The 21,522-nt window shown below is 43.5% G+C and overlaps 1 protein-coding gene across 3 annotated transcripts in view; it reads right to left on the bottom strand.

Annotated features, from left to right (window-relative positions):
• TYRO3 (TYRO3 protein tyrosine kinase) overlaps positions 1-21,522 on the bottom strand; it is a 62,289-nt gene that overhangs the window by 15,231 nt on the left and 25,536 nt on the right. For all 3 annotated transcript variants that reach the window (XM_035111768.2, XM_035111776.2, XM_060273573.1), the window contains exons 5-11: positions 18,735-18,821; positions 13,925-14,040; positions 9,394-9,568; positions 8,543-8,685; positions 6,364-6,508; positions 1,781-1,910; positions 677-774 (exon numbers count right to left, since the gene is read on the bottom strand). In XM_035111768.2, coding sequence (XP_034967659.1) covers positions 677-774; positions 1,781-1,910; positions 6,364-6,508; positions 8,543-8,685; positions 9,394-9,568; positions 13,925-14,040; positions 18,735-18,821 — 894 coding nt within the window. The remainder of the gene's footprint in view (positions 1-676; positions 775-1,780; positions 1,911-6,363; positions 6,509-8,542; positions 8,686-9,393; positions 9,569-13,924; positions 14,041-18,734; positions 18,822-21,522) is intronic.

The raw sequence follows: 21,522 nt of genomic DNA, 5'->3' as shown, positions 1-21,522 counted from the left end.
ATGTGGGGAAATTTATGAGAGAAGAGGCTTCTTATTACAGTATTGCAGTACAGTACATCTTGATAACTTAAACAATGTATGAAATCTAGGGCCACAATTGTATGCAAGTTTATTTGAAGTTTAGCTGCACTGAAATCAATGAGACATGAAACCCAATCCTAACCTCACTTACTTGGAAGTAAGGCCCATTTTGGTCAATAGGGCTTACTCCCTAGTTCAGGCATCCCCAAAACATCTGGAGGTCCGAAGTTTGGGGATGCCTGCCCTAGTTAATGTGCATAGGATTGTCATTTTGTTTCTAAACCATAGTCAGGATTAGGCTAGAGAAGGAAAATATTCCCTTGCCTCCATCTCAATCTGGCAATGTATGATTTGCCTGCTGAAGAAGTCAATATACAAATTGCAGAGCTAGATAGGGGATTTTGACTATAGTATCTCGGTGGATTTCAAAGTTACATGTGAGGCAAGATGAGTCTTTTGTCAAAATCTGTCAGTGAGATCACTGTGTTCCTTTCTTAGTGCCTGCATGAGGAATGTTTAGTGTCCAACAGAAAGAATGAGAAAATTTTGCATGGGGTAGCAGGGGGGAAAACAGCAGTTTTCCCCGAGAAAAACTTGGAAACTCATCGGATCAATGGGATCTGTAGTAAAGAATCACTCAGAACATTTTACCTACATGTTGCCTCAATAAGCTCTGGGCCTTCTCTGTTGAAAGATCTCACCGCTCTGAAATGGACGACTGGATCCCCTCCCACCATGCTGCCAAAGGCATGACTAAAAGAAGCAAAATGAAGCAAAATGAAAATCTTATTACCGGACTATCATTGGAGTGCTACAAAGGTGCATTATTGTTTCACATACATATACAACAGCTTAGAAACTCTCTGAATTTCCAACCATTTTATCTCAGTGGTGCTGTGCAAAAGGTCTGAGCTCCCTGTACAGGCCCTGCCAGCCTCAGCTTTTCCAAAGGCTTCAGGAATGAAGCGGAGCATGGGAACAGTATCCACCCCAGCAACAAAGGAAGCTGCCTTATACTGAATACCAGGCCATTGGTACACTTTACTCAGTATTGTTTACAATGACTGACAGCACCTCTTCATGGTTTCAGACTGGAGCATTCCCAGCCAGGCCTGGAGATGCTGGAGACTGAACCTGCATGCAAAACAGATGCTCTACCACTGAGTTAAAATTGCATACAGAGTCCTGTGAGCTGCATTTCTTTATCTCTCTGTATTCCTTTGCGTGGTGTTCTACCACTGAGCTACCAGCAAGGAACACTGGGACTACCGAAGCACCCACAATGCTGCTTGTTCTTGTCTAGGTTGCCAATACAGCTCCCTCTCTTCCCCTTGTTCCTCCTCCCTCTACTGTCTCTAACAGCAAACTGTAGCGTAACCAGAGCAGAGCAAGCTATATTGGCCAACCATGATGCATTATTAGGCCAATGATGGGTAGCCATGTCCCTCCAAATGTTGCTAGACTGCAATGCCCATTATCCTTAGCCATGCTGGCTGGGACTGATGGGATTTGGAGACCAACAACATGGGGAGGACTGCAGGCTCCCCATCCTTGTGTTAGCCACTGCCACAGGCCATGGCACTTCCTTCTTCCCCTGTTCAGTCTCCCTGCTCTAAAAGACAGCTCCACTTCGTAAATGGGAGAGTTTTCCCTCAATCCGACCTGGGTTGCTACATAGTTATTGGCAACCCTGTGAAGCAATGTGGTTGCATTAATGCATCCAGATTAAGAGATGATGATGATGATGACAAGAACTTGCCCAAAGCGAGTTTCTTTTCTTCTTTTCCGCAGCAGGATCAGTGCCAAGGCAACTGCTGTGACGAGTGCAGTAAGAATGCCTAATACTACAGGAACCCAGGATGTGCCATAGGGAGGTTGTCTCTGTCCTCCTGTGTACAAGAGAAATCCTCAGTGAGACAGTAGGAAATCACATTTAGAAAATTGCAACTCAAAGCAATCCATCTTAAAATGGGCATGTTTCACCGTGTAAGTACTCAAACACCAGAAGCAGACACATTTGCCATGTTCCAAAGAACCTGAAAAAGATGTTACAGCAATAGAGTGTGCCTTGTTGTGACAGGACATCCCAGCATTTGAGTGGCAGCCACCAACCATCTTCAAAACCTAACTACACATTCCAGGCTTGGTGAGCATATTCTGAAGATCAATGGGCTCCTTTGCGAGGAAGGGCGGGATATACACTTAGTAAATAAATAAAAATAACTAAGAGCTGAAATTTGTTGCCCAAAGCCTCAACAGGAATCTGATGAAGAGTTTGCTACAAAATCCTTTATGCTAGGAGAGGAAATAAATAAATAAATAAATAATGTTATTTATATGCTGCCCATCTGACTAGGTTGCGCCAGCTCATTTGAGCAGATTCCAGCAAAATATAAAAGCAAGCATGACTTTTTTGGAAGCGTCTACTGTGGTTTGTGAAAGCAGCACTCAAGTGGTCGCTACTGAACTTGATTTCAATCCCAGATGCAATTGCAGCAGACTTTTAGGATTGGCCTTTAGCTATTGAAGAGAACAGGGAAATCTTAGCAGAACAAGGAACTTGTAGCAGGAATAATCTGCATACGAGCTGCCCAGGGCATAGGAAAGTTCCTGTTAAAATGTGTTTTATCAGGCAAAAGAGAGGGAAACTTCCCTGCTCATCTTTTGTGTATGGAGTGTTTTTCAGTTGTGGTACACAGTATTATGCAGATATTTTGGAGTGCTGTAATATAACTTATTCATTTCCCCCCATTCTCTTACCCTAAGGCTGTGCTAGATAACGTATCCCTGGAGGCCTTCTGAATATCAGCATAAAGAAAGTGGGGGAAATTAGATCATGAAATCTGCCAATTTGTAAGCATCCCAATTTAGACTAAAGCTATAAAAGCCCTAGACATGTGATGATGAGGAAAAACTGAGCAATGCTTGTTCTTTGCCAGTCCATTTTTATGGGCTAATATACAATCTTGCTAAAACTGTATCTGTAGACAGCAAAATCCATTTAGCCTCCTCAGATACATGGATACCCAACACCATTCCACTCAGATGTCCATATCCTTAATCCTGTTCCTAGCTATATTCAGCCTCACTCTTCTCCAGCCCCATGCTTTTCTCATAAGAGATGCTTCTATTCACCTTCATATCTTGTACACCTTCATGTTGATACGACAACATTTGGGCTGCACTCTATTCTCCCTTGATGCGTTGCAATCTGTTCCCTTTGCACTTACACATCTGATTTTGTGCCCTTTAAATTCCAGCAACTTTCACCTCCAGAATCACTCTAGAAAAGCTAGGAGTGGGTGGTATATTCTCTCCCCCCCAAAAAAACCCATTGCAAAATATGCTGCAATTGATCCCAAGCACATTTAAGACTGTGCAACCAACAGAAGGTAATTGAGAGAGATTGACCACACTTGCGCACACAAACAAAGAGTGCATAACAAAATTGCACTTAAAATACAGACAGTGATTTTTATTTAAAAAGAAATAAATTGTGGGGCTAGTGCAGACGGGTAGCATTTTCACCAGGAAATGCTGGAGTAAGGTGGACTTCTATCTCAGAAACGAAGAAGCAAACAAGTAACATCACTACTGTGCTTAGTGTGAAATGTACACACCGCAACACCAGGAGGAGAAATCGGCATTTCTGATTTTTTTTGTTTCGTTTTTGCAAAAGTGGGAGGTTCGCCATCAGGAATGTACTTGTGGTGCTGGTACCTGGAGCAAATGATTTCATTCTCTGGTCTGCTCTATAGGGAGACGGGGAGTCTCTAGCCCTTGCCCTGGAACCATGCTTGCTAAAAAGAACAACAGGGTAATGTCCACTAGCTCAATATTGAACTTAACCCAAAAAAGCTCTTCATTTCCAGACTTCATCATCCTACATTAAAAATGTTTACTTCACACGTTACATGCCACTTTAAACCCACAAGGGTGTGTGTGTGTGTGTGTGTGTGTGTGTGTGTGTGTGTGTGTGTGTGTTTAAAGTCCGAATTAGATACAAAACCTTGCACTTAGCATCATTTGCAGAAGCACTTGAGGGCCAGGCGCATTGTCATCACCTTTGGAAGTATTCCCATGTGGACTGGGGCTGTTGCATTGTGAGAACCCACATCTCTACCCCATGTTCTTGTTGGCTATTGGTAGGGGGCAGGCATGAAGGCTCCCTATTTATTATCCTTCTGCCAAAGTTAAAATGTTTCCAGTGTTCCTGTGGAAATCACAGCACGCTCCTTCAATTGGGACGGGACAAAGGCAGCGCCTTCCCTTCAAACAGACTGGGCACATAGCCATTCAGAAAAAGGCCCTTCTGGTGCATGAAGAACATGATTGGCATGAAGTAAATGATACATTAGTACAGTGCCGGTAGCAGTGATAACCACAGGTGACACTAGAGGGGGGCGGGGCAGAGAAGTCCCCCATGAACAGGGAGCTGCCCCCATTTGCCTCCCCATTGCTAGACTCCACCATTAAAATATACTGCTATTTTTCTTTCAGAGATCTTAACATTTGGGACACAACTCACCCACCTAAAAATATACCTTGCTCCTCCTGTGCCACTGTTGCTGACACTGATGAGAGCAACAGAAAGAGCCTACCAGACCCTTCCCACAGCCCTGAAGGAACAGGGCGCAAGGCTGAGGGTGCTTCAAATAAGAATGTGCTTGGTTTCCTCAAACAGCACCATTAGATCTTTTTATAAGCTTCCCCACCCATATGCTAACAAGCTGCCCCAGATATTTCACACGCAGCGGGAACTGGAAATGCCTATTCAGTACCAGCTAGTTGATTCTAGAAAGTAAGCATTTTTTATTTTCCACCAGGCTCAAGCATAGAACAAAGTTTCATTATTTTTACAGATCTATAGTTTTGGTGTGTCAGCATTTCCGTAATGAAGCTTTATTTTCAAGCGTTTATAAGCTCAGCAACGCACTGTGTTAGGTGTGGCTGTGGTTGGGACATAAACAAGCCTCGGGCTGATGGAGAGGGAGAAAGAATGTGTTTTAAGCCCACTGAAATAATTGGACTTGAGAGCGCCTAACTTTGTATAAGATTTGTTGCCTTCACATGTTTTGACATCAGTCACATTTTCTATCCTGTGGAAGATGTTTATTTGTATTGTTTCGTTCTCTGCTATGAAGAAGAACCATAATTAGCAAAGGAAGAAAGGGTGGTTTTAAGACTAAAAAAACCCTGAGGGGTGTCTATGTATTTAAAGGTCTGGTTACAGGTACGTAGCTGTGTTGGTCTGACGTAGTTGAAACAAAATAAACAAATTCCTTCCAGCAGCACCTTAGAGACCAACTAAGTTTGTCATTGGTATGAGCTTTTTGTGTGCATGCACACTTCTTCAGATACACTGAAACAGAAGTCACCAGATGCTTATATATAGTGAGAGGGTGGGGAGGGGTATTATTCCTGTAAGACCAATTCGTCAACAGCTCCTTCCTCACTGTTGAATGTGCCATCCATACACAGTGCACAGATAAGTAGGGAATCAGAAACCGTCATGCACAGGATTAAGAGCTGCAGATCTGGAGTGCCCAGTGGTAGGGAACACACTTTGCTTGCACAAGACTCCAGGTTCACTCCCAGAATCTCCAGGCAGGGCTGGGAGATAATCCTTTCAGAAACCTTTTAAGAGCCGCTGACAATCAGTGTCAACACTGAGCTAAATGGACTGGTATAAGACCCATTTCCTATGTTTTCAAAGAGCTTTGGCCTGCTTCACACCTTACGGAATTATTACACACAAAGCACTTCTGTATAGGAATGTACAGTGCTTTTTTCCCTGGGGGTATGCAGGGGTACGCGTACCCCTAAACATTTTGTGAATCTTTGTACTTTTGTCCATTTACGGTATTTATTTTCCCCGATTTGAACCATAAAATGGTGATTTTCTTGAGTCAAAGTGAGAATACCCCTAAACATTTTTTAAGAAAAAAAAAGCACTGGGAATGTACATCCATCCATATATACACACTTTCTTGTTCGCAGTCAAAGCCCCCACAATCCACAAACAGGACCTTCAGTGTATATAGGAATTAACACAAAACCTGGGTGTAGAGGAACATGTAAGGATTCCGAGAACTAGATTTTTCAACGCACACGGAGAGATTTTTTCAGCTCAGTTCCAGCTGAGTTCGTTTCGCTTTGCTTTTGCTAGATTTCTCTACGTTGTTCCGCTTCAATCTCATTCCGTTTAAAAATGCAACACATGCAATTGTAAGTGCTGGGAAGAGCAGGGATGGAAAGACACGATGGCAACCAGCAGCTCATTGCAAGCACAGTACTAACAGTGACGTAACATTTTCCTTGAGGAGGAGACATGCAACTCACCTATTAAATCTTCAGCTGTAAGCAGCAAGGGTTCACTCCAAGGCCCGCAGCCCGCAGAGTTGAGTACACACACCCTGATGGTAAGATCTCTTAAGGGATTCCACATAGTGAGGTTGGCCCTCGTCTCCTGCACGATCATTTCCCCCTGAAGCAAGCAAATCCATTGGTAATCAGCACTCATCTGGCACTTGCTTACAATACCACACAAGGAAGCTGTAAGGATCCCTGAATGCAGGTATACTTTTAGGCAACTCACAATTTTCTGAACCCTGAGATTTCCCAAAATTGATTATATACTTATATGTGGTGCCTTCCTTCCTTCCTTCCTTCCTTCCTTCCTTCCTTCCTTCCTTCCTTCCTTCCTTCCTTCCTTCCTTCCTTCCTTTTTACTCTAATTAAAATTCCTAATAGTCAACCCAAGCCTAGCTGCACAGGTACAAGAAATACTTGAAGAGATGTGGGATTGTAATCTCTCTCTCTTTGTAATATTGTAGTCCCTACAAACTCTGTGACAGCAGCAATAGGAGAGGGGTGGAGGGGAGGAAATTCTCCACTCCTTAATGAGCATGTTGCACAAAATCAAACCCAGAACAGACTGCAGATAACATATGTTACCACCTTCCAGTTTGACACAAACCCATTCCTAAGACTTGCGCGTGGCTTTTTAGGATCCATTTCCAAGCTGTCAGTCTAGAACACAGGCAGCTAATATGGTGCCCTAATGATATTTATTATTCATTACTTCTCTATATTCCACTCTTCTTCCCAAAGGAGTCCAGGGCAGCAAACCAGAAGTGATAACGACAATAACGACATCTTTAAAACCATTCCAATGCAGATGCAGTCTGGGAAAGATCACAACTTAAAATATTTGTTGAAAGAGGAAGGTCTTCAGTAGGCCATGAAAAGACAACAGAAACGGGGCCAGTCAAATATCTAAGGGGAGGGAATGCCAGAAGGTGTTGCTGGACTACAACTCCCATCAGCCCCAGCTAGCATGGGCAATGGTCAGGGATGATGGGAACTGGAGTCCAACAATACCTGGAGGATGCCAGGTTGACTACCCCTGGTCTAGAACCTTCCTTTAGCACTAAATTCAGACAGTTTCTCACTCTGAATTAATTTTAAATTTTACTTTTATAATTGCTGGTAATTTGAGATATAGCTCAAGATATTGCCTGGCAAATCTGGAACAAGGAATACTCTGTGACAAACAGATTATGATGAATTTTATTGATTCAGAATGTATGATTAGTGCCTTTATCAGCTTCCTCCTGATGAATCTACTATCCAAGTTGCTCTGACTGACACAATTTTTACACATGACAAGACAGAAAAGCATCGTGTTCTACTGTTCCTGCCACAAGTGAGGGAACCATTGTTAACTGTTGCATACTGTACTATGAAAAAAAAATACTGTAGTCAAAAGTCTATTCTAACTGATATAGGTATTCCTTACAAATTATGGAGGGATACATGCAGAAATCCATTTAAGCCTCATGTCTGAAAACATTGGCAGTAGGCTCAGATCAAATAAAGTCCTTTTGCATAATTTGCATTAATGAACTTGTGGGATTCGTTGCCACAAGATGTGGTGATGACTACCAGCTTTGATGGCTTCTTCAAAGGATTAGACCCATTTGTGGAGGATAAATCTAACACTGCCATGAGCCAACATAGCAGAATGAAACTTCTGTTTTCAGGCATCTGGAGCTATGTACGCACTATACCTTTAAACTGTGCTGTTTTTCTAGAAAAAGAGGTGCCATAACTCACTATGAACACCTCATTTGTTCTCTTATGATGGCAATGGTACCCACAGGCACATTCCGGCTGAAAAAAACTGCTGCCTTTAAAGCCTATTCAAAGCACATTCTTTCCTTCAAAGAATTCTGGGTACTGTAGTTTGTTAAGGGTTGCTGGGAATTGCAATTCTGTGAGGGGTAAACCACAGTGTCCAGAATTCTTTGATAGAAAGAGTGTGTTTCAAATGTGCATTTAAGTTATAGTGTGTACACAGCTTGAATATATTAGATGACTAGGACAAACAACAATGGATGGTCCTCATTATCATGTCCTGTTGTGAGATCCCAGGGATGTTTGGCTGGCTCTGGTTAGAACAGAATTTGGACCATGCTCTGATCCACCAAGGCAATGCTTATGCTCCTCAGTCTGTTACCTGAGTGATGTTATCTTGACTCCACTCCAACCTGTATCCCAGGGCATTGTCCCTATGCATTTCTGGAGCCATTGTTTCCCATTCCAAAATCAGACAAGAATCTCTTTGGATAATGTGTACGTTTTGTGGAGTACTGTTTGGTGCTGTAATGGAAAGAAAATCACAACATATATCCTGTTGTGAGAGAGAGAGAGAGAGAGAGAGAGAGAGAGAGAGAGAGAGAGAGAGAGAGAGAGAGAGAGAGAGAGAGAAGACTCTCAGGGGCAGAGAGGTAAGGAACAGCCTTAGGGCAAAAAGCTACCGTATATTCTGGCACATAAGATGACTGGGCATTTAAGACGACCCAAACTTTTCCAAGTTAAAATATAGAATTTGGGATAGACTCGCCGTATAAGAAATATAACCCGGCGTATAAGACAACCCCCGACTTTTGAGAAGATTTTCCTGGGTTAAAAAGTAGTCTTATACGCAGGAATATACAGTATTTCGTTTGCTAAATCCCTTGCAAATTCACCAAAGGGACTCTTGAGGTCCTGGTAAATCTAAGATTCTTTTTCTCTCCTGGAATAAGCTGTGAATACTGGGAAACTTCAGCACCACCTTTATACCTGCATAAACTAGGAACACCCCCACATGATTTGCCAACTACAGTCTAAGGCATAACAACCTCCCCCCCCCCAAAAAAATGAAGCTGATGGCCGATTGTTGGAATCAGTCATGTGAATTATATGGTTCCTGTATTGAGTTACTACAATGGGAGATGCGGTCAAGTTGTTCAATGGTTTTCTACCCCAGAACTGCATAGCTTAAGGGAAAAATATTTCACGATTTCCATAAAACCATGTTCTTACCTAATCCCATGGTCTGAAAATAGACCCAGTCTGTAAAAGGGGAACTGCCCAGTTCATTAGTGCACTGGACCCGAGCACTATAATTGGTAGAGTGCTTTAATCCTGGAAAAGCCTGGGAAAAGGAGGGGACAGGGACAACTTCTGTGGAAACTTCATCTTCCTGTAGCTCAGCCACCTGTTGCAGAAGGAAGACAAAGCAGATATGAACACCCAAGCCAAATACACTCTCATGGATTTAACATAAAGTGATTCATTTTTTAATGCCATAAATCTTTAGCAGAGTTGCATCCAACAAGTAATACATTTCTTATAATCTTGGCTTCAGAACGTTGATATGCAATGACTAATTCTTCAAAATGCTAGAGGTTGCAAGCAAACCAAAAACTCTAGAATAACTTCTTGGCTGGGAGACACCTGCTTGGGCATGTGGGAACATTTTGTCCCTGTGGCCCCAGAGTTTTGAAGATGGTTATCATCATCACCAACTGCAGCCCTCCAAAGGGCCCAAAGATACTCTTTCTGAACCTCATGGGCACAAAACAACTCCCAGCACTTGGCATTAAACTGGTCCCTTCCATCTCCCAACTTTTTTTTTTTTTTGCTGGTTGAAGCAAGACTTCAATCAACTGCACAAATGGGAAAGCAATAAACTCCCTCTGTCCAGCAATGGTATGATAAGACTCTGGGAACTGCTCATTATCAACAAAACTGCCTTACAAACCAAGGATATAGAGAAGGAAGAACATACACGAGCTACATTTTGAAGCGACCGTTCAACAAAAAATAAATAAGTGTTCAATAAAAGCCTTCAAGGCTTGCAGTTATGTGCATTTCTGGAGGAACTTAATTGTTCACCCTGATACATCCCTCTGAATCTGGATTTGGCTTGTGTGCTCAGTTAGCAGAAGGAAAAACTCCTCCCATCTAACACTATTATCTTTTGCTGCTGTTTATCTAATAAGATGCAATTTGTAGCTGTGTTCTCCCACACAGGATAATTGGGGGTTTAGATCTTGGTTCCTTTTAATTTGACTTACTACTTTTGTATGCCTTTTAAAAAATGTTGTTGTTGTTTTTTTTATAGAAAAAACAGACACACCTGCACACTGAACTGTAAAGAGAATCTTAATCATTTTAAAAACTATTGTTTGAAAGCGATATGATATAATTATTGTTTCCTATGGTGTATGGCAAGGGTAGCTGGCATGGCACCCTCCAGTTCAGATAACAACTCTCATAAGCCCAGTCCAACAACATCTGGAGGGCACTACATTAACCATGCTCCTGATGTACAGTCACATTTGTTTTGTCCCTTTGCCAGCTTTGGTCAAACATATACAGTGCAGGTCTGTGAAGCTATAAAACCTGTTAACAACAAACTATGTGGGCATGACATAGGGAACGGTTGCTTGTCTCCAGTGCTACCAGCAATGCTTTTTTTCTGCAGGTACTCAAGGGGATGGAGAACAGGCACCTCCCCCCCCCCCCGATGTTAAAAGTGTGGGTAACACTTTTTCGCTTAAAAAACAACAGCATTGCTTACAAGAATGACAAACATTCTGGCAGCTAGAGGCAGGTAGAAATATGGGTCAGTGGACAAGACAAGGGTGCCTGTAAATAAAAATCAGAGCTGAGAGGTACTCAACATTTTGCCATTCCCCAAGGCCCTATAACTGAGGGTGGCTGTCATGTTGAGCCTGACTGGAGAGTGAAATCCCAGTTTGTTTGTTTGTTTGTTTGTTTGTTTGTTTGTTTTTCCCTTCTAGCCTGGGACGCTTAGGAAAATGAGGCTGCCTGAGGAGGTTGAAATCTGAGCTGCTCTCGCTTTGTTCCACCCGCCCTCCTCCACTTCACTGGTTGCAAAGAAAAGAAAAGAAAAGAAAAAGAGAAATAGGAAGGTTGGGGGAGGGGCTCAGAAGCCAGACAGATTAGCATTGTACAGTGACTGGTGGACGTGCAAACCAGGAAGAATAGGCTGTACTTGGCGGGGCAAGCACGACATTCCAATGCACAGGAGGAAATTAATTCTGATCTGTCAAGACAGAGCCTCTTTAGCAGAGCGGCGGCGGCGGCAGCAGAAACGGTGTGAGAAAGAAGAGCAAAGCCGCTGTGTGCAGAGAGTCACGACTCATGTCGTCATCACCATCTCAGTGGGTTCTTTTATTTCATGAAAGTAGTATGCACAAGCTCCTTCCGCAACCCTACCAAAGCAGAAGGAAGCTGGATCACCTCAGCCGCTTGCCTTGGGCTTTCGTTAATTCCCTTCCAAGTCAGAATGCTGACAATGGTGGCAGTGCAGGGAACCCACTCTCTGACGCAATACAGTGGGGAGAGTCCAGGGAGATCGTGCTGTTATTAACCGTTCACGTCTTTTTAAGGATGACCTTAATGTTGTTGGGACTGCTGTCATGATGAGCTCGGCTTAGAGCCTAGGATCCAGAGATGTCCTGTGCACGGGTGCCCAATATGGAGAAGAAGAAGAAGAAGAAAAGAGCTGGACCATCCCCTAGGCCATAAAGGGTTTCCAGGTACCTAAGTGATTCTGTGCCCCCAAGCTTTCCTCAGCAAGAAGGGTGTCCCTGCAGAGAACCCCCGTGCAACTTAGGACCTGGGAGAACCGAACAAGTCCCAAATGAACATTTTGCTTGTGCTTCCAATAGTCTATCTGTGTCCTGTCCTGGTCACTGATTCTCCCTCTCTGCCACCTGGGCTCCAAGAGCAAAAGCTGCAGCAGACCCAGTGGGAACCTCAGAGTTGGCATGAAAGGTGCCCGGGTGCCCAAGTGTCACCTTGAGTGCAAAGGTCAATTCAGGAAAAGCAGACTTAGCTGTGAACAATGATCCAGTGGATTATTCTTAGAAGGAGAAGGAGGAATCTGCAGTGAATATACAAGCCTCTCAATCTGCTCTGGAGCCTTGCTGGGTTAACAGTTTCTTTCTGAACTCCTTTGTGCTCACTTAAAAAGTTCCAGAACTCATTGGTTCTTGCTTCCACACTAGGTGCCGACTATGGGGCAAAGAGATCTAGGTTGGGACTCTGCCTGGGCAAGAGTGATCTTTATTGGCTGTGGCTGGTAGTTCTTGCTTGACAGCTGTGCCTATGACTCATCTCTGACAACAGCACACCAGAGAACAGCGTGAATTGGTTCACTTGGAAGATCAATTAACTGGACCAACTTGACATGATGAGAGAAAACGTGAGTTAAACGGAGCTGGCCTTACTAAAGCGGTTGCGTATTTGCTTCACCACGTGCTCAGTCTGCAATTTAAGCCTTACTTACTGCGTGATCTCTCCAACACCCATTGTTCAGCAGTTGCAGCGGTGCTGCAAATATAGGGCGAGTTGCCAGCCAGGCACTTGTCGAGCAAGCATAAAACAACCTTACTTGCTGGACAATGCACAGAATCCACTCAGCTCACATTCTGAACACTGAAATTCAGTCACAGAAACATAGAATTGTAGAGTTGGAAGGGATCCTGAGTATCATCTAGTTCAACCCCCTGCAATGCAGGAATATGCAAGTGCGCATTTGTTTCAAATTGCTGTGCGACCTGGAATAAAGTACCAATCAATGAACTGCCATTTAGGCCTGCATGTTGCCAACTCAAAAATATGTAAAGTCACCTCCAGAATGTCATACAGGAGGGATTCAAGCACATACTAGAAATTTAAAAGTGCAACAGATCCACTAAAAGAAAGAAAGAAAGAAAGAAAGAAAGAAAGAAAGAAAGAAAGAAAGAAAGAAAGAAAGAAAGAAAGAAAGAAACACACTTTTCACATGACAAAGAAATCCACTGAAAAGTGTGGGATGAACTAATGATTAATGGGAACTTGTACAAACACTGGTCAGTAAAATCAGAATGAATGCTCATTGTTGCATACCTGCAAACCTATCAGCCCAAAAAAGATCAGCCACAGGTTTCACATAAGCTTTATGCAAGAAAATCTGGATGCAGTCCTTTTAAAAATAGCAAAAGTCTCTTGACCATCAATAGGTCAGTTCCCCAAATTAAAAATAAAATGGGACAGTACTTTACGTATTTTATTTTGCCTATGAACACATGGAATATGTACTACTAGAACTTACGAGTGGGATTCATCTAGTGGCCGCTCCCTGTTCAGCGTGCCTGAGAAATGGCTCTGTGCATGTACCATCACACAGCACTCCTCCATGCAAGGAGAGAGGGATTCAAATTGGTCCAGGATCCTCCTGTGCATGGGAGAGCTCTATGCATGCACATCGTATTATCACTGTACAGCCAACTAGAACTTTGCAATGACACTTGATTATCTTCCTATGTAGGGACTTTCCAAGTCCGTAGTTTATTTTGGTCCATGCTGCTCTGGTCACAAATTAAGCACTGCATCCTTTACACAAATATGTTTGAGGCCAGTTGCCCACAGAATTTCTGGGCAGAAAAGCCCTGCCTCCAAGGTCCCAGACATGCAAAGCAAGGGGCTATCTAGCAAAACATTTCCTGGGTTTGACTGTTTGCATTGGCCAAGGAGGCATTATGCATGTGTCACATACCTGAACTGTACAAGAATGAAGTGGAGAACGGCCATCAAATCCTGGCAGCCAAGTGATACTGGCATTGTTGCTGGTGATTTGAGTTACTGTCACATTGAGAGGTGGAAATGGGAGAGCTGAAAAATAAGGAGGGATGCTGTTTAGCATATGTAGAACTGAGCAGATATTTATATGGAAATGTGCAGACGCTACAGTCTGGGAATTTGGATAAGGTCCCTGAGAGGTGCTAATCAAGCTTTGTATGAACAGGGGTGGCTTGCACATGCCATTATAAATCCTGATTAACACTGAATAACTTATTCTTCTTTATTCACTGTTTGGTATTTAAACAGATATAGCAAACACAGAACATTTGACACAGGCACTTCCCAAAACATTCTGCTGTGGAATCTGAGATGCAAGCACTGCTAGCCTGAAGTTCCTAAAACCCTTTGAATAGCATCTCTCTTGTCAGAGGGATGGAGGTGCTGGAACGTGGAAGCAAAGCCTAATCCTTTTAATAGGCGGCTGGTAGAACTGATATGTTGGGAGTTAATTTCCACTAATTCCTATTTTAAACACCAAAAGTATACAGGTTTTTCAAAAAAGAAGAAGAATTCCAAGTAGATCTAGGTATGTTTGGGCCAATTTCATAAAACAATTGCAAACTTGTCTTATTCCTCTTATTGAACAAACACTACAATGTCATTCTGGACCCCAAAACAGACTGCAGTTGGGTGTTGTACATTCACATATGCATCCATGTGGCTTACAAATGTTTAAATGCTTTAGTGCTAAGCCAAAATCCATTCTTTTTGTTGCACTTATACACCACTCTGAAGGTCAGAGCTCACATGAGGCTACCAAGCAGCTGACCAGGCCGAGACTCGCTTAGCTGTAAAGGAGTAATCACATTATTTGCCTTTACTTAAACTTAAAAACTAGGCTAACATGGGAGAAAAACATGAGAAGCCTACTGCAGAACCAGGTACAGTGCTGAACCAGCCAGTGGTGAAGGAGGAATGGCTGATGTTGCAAATAGCTAATACTTCAGTGATGTGGAGTGATGTGAAACACAGAAGAGGCTAGAGATCAGTGTACAAATCACAGGTTGTGAATCCTGCGGAATTTTTAAGTCCATCTGATGGACTTCAAGCTCCATATAATATGTGCACCAACTGAAGCTGCTGAACACTCTTCATACTCCATGTGGAATGTGTTAGTAATTTAATCTTGAAGTGACCAGGTCTTGTGTAACTGTGCCATGATCAAAACTGTCTTTTTAAAATAATAAAAATAAAAAAGTTGGAGTTGCCACAGATGAAGCTGGTTGAGAGCACAGCTTCCTCCTGCCACATCTCTTTCCAGGAGCCAAGCTGGGTTCAGAATCACCGAAATCTGTTTCAGATTTAGATTTGGAGCATGGGAGGTGGTGCAGTGGGCTCAAAGGGGAAGGGAGAATGAATGGAAATTGCCTCTTTCTCTTACGTTAGCAGATGCCTCTGCAGAATGGCATCCTTGGACTTAACCCAGAGGATTTGCACTTGGGAAAAACTACATGTGTGCTTATGACTCCCTGCTTTGAGAGAGCCATCTGCAATGTCTTCCTTGGCTTGTTTTGTTGTCTTTGAACCACGTCAGCCCAGGCTGTTTGCCCTTTGCTTCTTTCACTGCTCTCCCGCCCCCCCCCCATTTACTCCCAATCTTCTCACTCCATATGTTCCCTCCAACCCACCCCCTCCCCGCTCCCGTCATCTCCTGCTCCCACTCTTGGCTCAGCAGTTCCATTCATGCTGCCACTTTCTCTTGAAATGGTTTCCCACACCTTTGCCAGGATCCTTCTCCATAAATCCACTTTGCCCTTGTTCTCCGTTTTGTTTCCTTGCAGCCCTGTCCTTTGTCTTGCTTCAAAGATTGGTAAACATGGCTATAAACTCTACCTGTATGGCCCCTAAGAGGCAGCATCTCTTTATCTCTTGACAAGCTTCTAGGGAGGAGGAAGAAAGGTGTTCTTGCTGATTGCCCTGAACTGAATAGAAGAGTGCTGCTGCACCCACCTTCTGCTTTTGGGTTTTCCATACGCATCAGGTTGGCTCCCGTGAGAACAGAATGTAGGACTGCATAGGCCTTTGGACTCATTCATCTCTCCTTACATTCTTAACTGCCAAATGTTTTGTCACCTACATGTGTGATAGTGCAATCAGTCCCAGTTCTGTTTGGTAACAATGGTCCTTTATGTTGAGGGTGGACACGGTGCAGTATATTCCTTGGAATGTATGAAAAACTCTGCTGCATCAAGTCAAAGTTCCATCAAGGCCAGAAATTTGTTTCAACAGTATCCAGCTTCTGGAAAGAGGGTGTAACAATGCTTTGCATGTAAAACACCACAGGTTCAACCCTAGGTTTCTCCAGTGATAAACAAGAAACAGATGCATAGGAAGCTGCCTTCAGATCTAATTGTCTATCAAACTGAGTATTATCTACTCCAGGGTTTCTCAAACATGGGTCTCCAACTGTTGTTGGACTATGACTCCCATAATCCCTAGCTACCAGGACCAGTGGTCAGGGATGATGCCAACTGTAGTCCAAAAACAGCTGGAGAGGCAAGTTTGGGAAACCCTGGTCTACTCTGACTAGCAGCAACTCCCAAGGATCTCGGGAGAAGATTTTACCATTACCTACTACCTGACATCCTTATTCCTAAGATGCCAGGGAATGAATCTGAGACCTTCCGCATGCAAAGCATTTGTCCTACCATTAAATTATGATCTCTTTACGACTGTTAATGAATTCAAGCAACTTAGCATATCCAGGTGATGCAGGAAGTAACAGTAGTTGAGGGCTCCCACCATCCCAGATGGTTGTCTATGCTGGCTGAGGCTGATGGGAACTGCAGTCCAACAACATCAGGGGGGGGCATCACATTGGATATCCTTGGTATAAGGTCAAGGAAGCCAGAGATCCCCACAGGTGCAGTTTGAAGACTGCAGAGGAACCACCATCAGCATCCAATGGCTGCTTGGAAGAAGAAGAAGAAGAAGAAGAAGAAGAAGAAGAAGAAGAAGAAGAAGAAGAAGAAGAGGAGGAGGAGTAGTAGTTTGGATTTGATATTCCGCTTTATCACTACCCGAAGGAGTCTCAAAGCTGCTAACATTCTCCTTTCCCTTCCTCCCCCACAACAAATACTCTGTGAGGTGAGTGAGTCTGAGAGACTTCAGAGAGAAGTGTGACTAGCCCAGCAGCTGCATGTGCAGGAGCAGAGATGCGAACCCGGTTCACCAGATTATGAGTCTACCGCTCTTAACCACTACACCACACTGGCTAGCTGATATGAGCTGCAGTCTCCAACTGTTTGGCTCAGAAAGAGAGCCTGAGGATGAGGAAGGATGATTTCAAACTGAAGAGGTGATTCACCTGAAAAAGTCTAGGTGGGGAAGCCCCTCTCCATCTTCTCAGGGACCACCAAAAGATCTGCTGATGAGAAGCCCAGGCCTGGGGACTCACGCCATAAGCATAAAAGACCACCAATGGCCTGGGTGAATTCAGTTGGGACAGCCCCTTCCTCATTTTCACAGTGCTGCTTATCAGACCTATATGGCCTGTGAAATGCATTGAGGTCAGAACAGGAAGATCACCTCCTGCAAAAACCACCAACAGTCAGAGAGAATTCTGTTGTTTTATTGTTTTACCTTCTGAATCTTTTATTTTGTATTTTAAATGGTCCGAGTGCACAATACTGGGGGAGGCACAACAATGGTTTGACTCAGTGGCCACATTCCAATGGTGGGCAGAGCAAAAAAACAAAGCCTTTTAAAAAAACAAATAAATGAGAGGAGAAAGAAACAACCCTTTGAAAATAAAGGTTCTGGTAATCCTCATCCACAACAATGCACCCATATAAAATGAACTAATCGCATTTTGCATGCTAAGAAATATGACCAGCCAACCAAAACATAGCTGTAGATTTGCCCTAAAAATAAGAAAGAGTGCGAGTCCCTCCTGGCCTGCAGCTACTTTAGCTTCTTATGAGGGGAGGAAACGCCGCAGGAAAGTAGCAGTTGTGAAAGGAACAAAAATTATTAATAGGGCTCCAAATTACCAGCTTTAAATGAGAGCTTTGGCACTGCAAAGCACAGAAATCCACAGAAGCATAACATTCCTGAAATTTAATTGCCCTCACGGTGATCTGCCGCCTCCTGTTCTCTGCAGTTCACGAGATGCCAATGCATTAGAGTAGGGGGGGAGTGGGGGTATGGGAAGGGAGAGGAGAAAAGAGAGAAGGTTTGGGGTGTTTTGTTTTGTTTTTTGCTATGAAGGCATCAAACTTGTTTCTGCAGAAAAGGGAGATTTCCCTGTTTGTCTGCTGCAGATGACATCATTGTGGCCCACCTTCCTACCACAAACGGTTCTGATGCCTTTTCCTCTTTTCCAGGAAAATCTGTTATTTCGTGTCACATCTTCCATTCCTGTGCCAGTTGGGGTTTGGTTTTGATTGCAAATTTTGCTGCAGGGACACCGGCCCGCATACCAAACAGCGAGCACAGTGCTTTATTTCATTTGCTGAGGAGAGAGAGGGAAGGCACTGCTGGAAAGCAGCTTAGAACTGTTCCTGTGTGTGTGTGTGTGTGTGTGTGTGTGAGAGAGAGAGAGAGAGAGAGAGAGAGAGAGAGAGAGAGAGAGAGAGAGAGAGAGAGAGAGAGAGAGAGAAGGGGGATGGTGGTAGAAGGGAGGCAGGCAGGTAGGGAAGGAGGGAGAAACAGAAACTGTTTTTCCCCTGCTTTCTTCCCATTCAATTTCCGTTTATGGAAGAACAGGGAAGGATCTCTCTCACCTTTAATCTGCACAGTGGCCGTCCGAGATGAAGACAGTCCCTTTATGTTGTGGGCTTCGCAGGAGAAAACTGTGCTTTGATTAATACCTGGAATACAGCCAAGAAGTGGGAGAGCAGGAGGGGAAGGGAGAGAGAGAGAGGAGAAGAAAAAAATAAGAAAGCAGCACACAAAACTGCTGTACAGTATAATAATCCCCCAGCTTCAACCTCAAGCAGAATTTCAATTATGTTTGACACGCAGCTCAGACTCTCTCTCTCTCTCTATGTGCAACTTTTGGGGGCTGAGCTGGAAGCGGATCAAACTCACATGGATTTGGGTGTAATTAACATGTCAATCGGCTTTTTTCTTTTCTTTTTATAAAACAGGAGGAATGTGGCACAGAGAAGCCTGCACTGGAAGCTCCTTCTGCAAAATATGAAAGGAAAGGGCAGGATGGAGTGGGCTGGGGGGAGGGCAGCCCAAGTACTAGGCTGTTCGCTCTCTCATTGTTGTCATCTCACTGCTGTCCTTGGCCGGACTCTCTCCTATTGTTTTGAGGCTCTTAAGTTAAGGCTTGTATACTCTCCATCCCTTTGTTTGTGTAATGCCTGGGAAAAGAGGATGCTTGGCTTGGCCAAGGTCTCTGGCTGATTTCAAATTATACCCTCGACCTCCACTAGAAACAACAGGCACCTCTGTGTCCAAAGGCATGATGAATACATTGCAGCTTGATTAACGCCACTGAGAATCCACAACTCAGTGGCAACAGGATTATTTAATCGGCAGTCACAGAAATCAGTGCTTTTGTCTCCATCGTAATGAAGTGCTCCTTGTAAGCATTTACACATAAATGTAGCGTTCTTCCAAGGGCACACTAACTGTGTCCTCTGGGAAAGAGGTCACTAGCTGCAGTTAACAAATTACAGTGGTACCTCAGTTTAAGTACACAATTGGTTCTAGAAGTCTGTACAACCTAAAGCTTACTTAACCTGAAGCGAACCTTCCCATGGAAAGTGGATTAATCTGTTCCAGACGGTCCGCGGAGTACTTAAACTGAAGTGTACTTAACCTGAAGCAAACTTTCCCATTGAAAGTAATGGAAAGTGGATTAATCCGTTCCAGACGGGTCCGTGGAGTACTCAACCTGAAGCATACTTAACCCAAAGTATGATTGTAATTGGTTCTGGAAGTCCGTACTTAACCTGAAGCGAACTTTCCCATTGAAAGTGATGGAAAGTAGATTAATCTGTTCCAGACGGGTCCGCGGAGTACTTAAACTGAAAGTACTCAAACCGAGGCGTACTTAAACCGAGGTATGACTGTACTATTTCCTATTTTCAGCTTTGCGCTTTATATTGGGGAATGCATGCACACACCATTAATGTGTGTGTAATGTTGGCCTAAGAGTCTAGAAACACATGGTAGGTTGTTTCTGGTTGTTAATATGGGCATGAATCTGGAGCACGCAAAGCTGCAAAAGTGGTACCTCCCCAACCAGCAAAGACAAAAACACAGGGCTGGGGGAACCAATTCCCATTAGGCCCAGTCAGCGTGGGCAAATGACCAAGGATGATGGGAGTTGTAGTCCAGCATCTGAGGAGCCAAAATGTCCCCAGCCCCGCAATAGCACAACTTTTCCTGCATCTGTCTTTTGTCAAGTTTAGTAGTTATATACAGTACTTTGGAAGGGGTGGCGGGGGGCGGGGAGGGGAGAGGAATCCAGCCTTCATTTAATCCCTTAGTTACAGATCAGGTTAATGTTATTTTTCATGTGGGCAGAAGCAGAAGACTGAAAAGGGATTATGGTTTTGTCTGTACACCAGAATATGAGTGTTTATATAAATAGTCTTTTAAAATTGAGGGTTTCAACACAAGGCAGAAACCTGTCCTTTCAGGTTGTCAAAACTGAAATAACAACAACATTCAGATGACAATGGTCCCATTTAGACTACACCATGTACTTAGGGTTGCCAGACTCAATAGAGGATAGGACTTCTATGCCTTTAATTGCCCTGCTCTCTTTTGAGTCTGGAAACCTTAAAGAGAAACCAGCAGACCCTTTGCTTAATTTCCAAGCAAAGGGTCTGCTGGTTTCTCTTTAAGGTTTCCAGACTCAAAAGAGAGCAGGGCAATTAAAGGCACAGAAGTCCTGTCCTCTATTAAGTCTGGCAACCCTAACCTGGGTTACCATATTTCAAAATGTGAAAATCCAGATAGAAAAGTTGTTGAGCTTCTTCTTCTTCTTCTTCTTCTTCTTCTTCTTCTTCTTCTTCTTCTTCTTCTTCTTCTTCTTCTTCTTCTTCTTCTTCTTCTTCTTCTTCTTCTTCTTCTTCTTCTTCTTTTTTAGTTTTGTCCAAAGTTGTTGAGCTTTTTTAAAAGTAATTCGCCAAAATCTACAGTTCTGACATGGCTTGCCATACGTCTGAAGAGCAATTCAAAATGGCTGCAGACAATCTTCCCACCCAGAGGAACCATAAATACCAGACCTTCTCTTTGCTCAAAGAAAGTGCTGCTAGCAAGTGAGCTATATGAGAGTCCCTGGACGAGCAGCAATGCCTCAAGGTGCCTGTAATTATGACAGGGCTGAAGGTTGCTCAGCCAGGAAGGGAATACTTATTGGAATGTTTACTTTGCCCTTTAACACACATAGGGATTAAGTGATAAAGAACAAGGCCTCTGGAATGCCACCTAACTCAGCATTATTGACATCCTGCTCACAGGAAGCACAGAGCTGTTGTTTAGAAAAACTGGGTCCTTAGACTGGACTCGGATGACTCAGAGAGCTAATGATAGGTTTCTTTTTCAAAG

This window comes from Zootoca vivipara, chromosome 1, assembly GCF_963506605.1.
Source record: "Zootoca vivipara chromosome 1, rZooViv1.1, whole genome shotgun sequence".
Lineage (NCBI taxonomy): Eukaryota > Metazoa > Chordata > Lepidosauria > Squamata > Lacertidae > Zootoca > Zootoca vivipara.
This window is presented reverse-complemented; position numbering and strand designations above follow the sequence as displayed.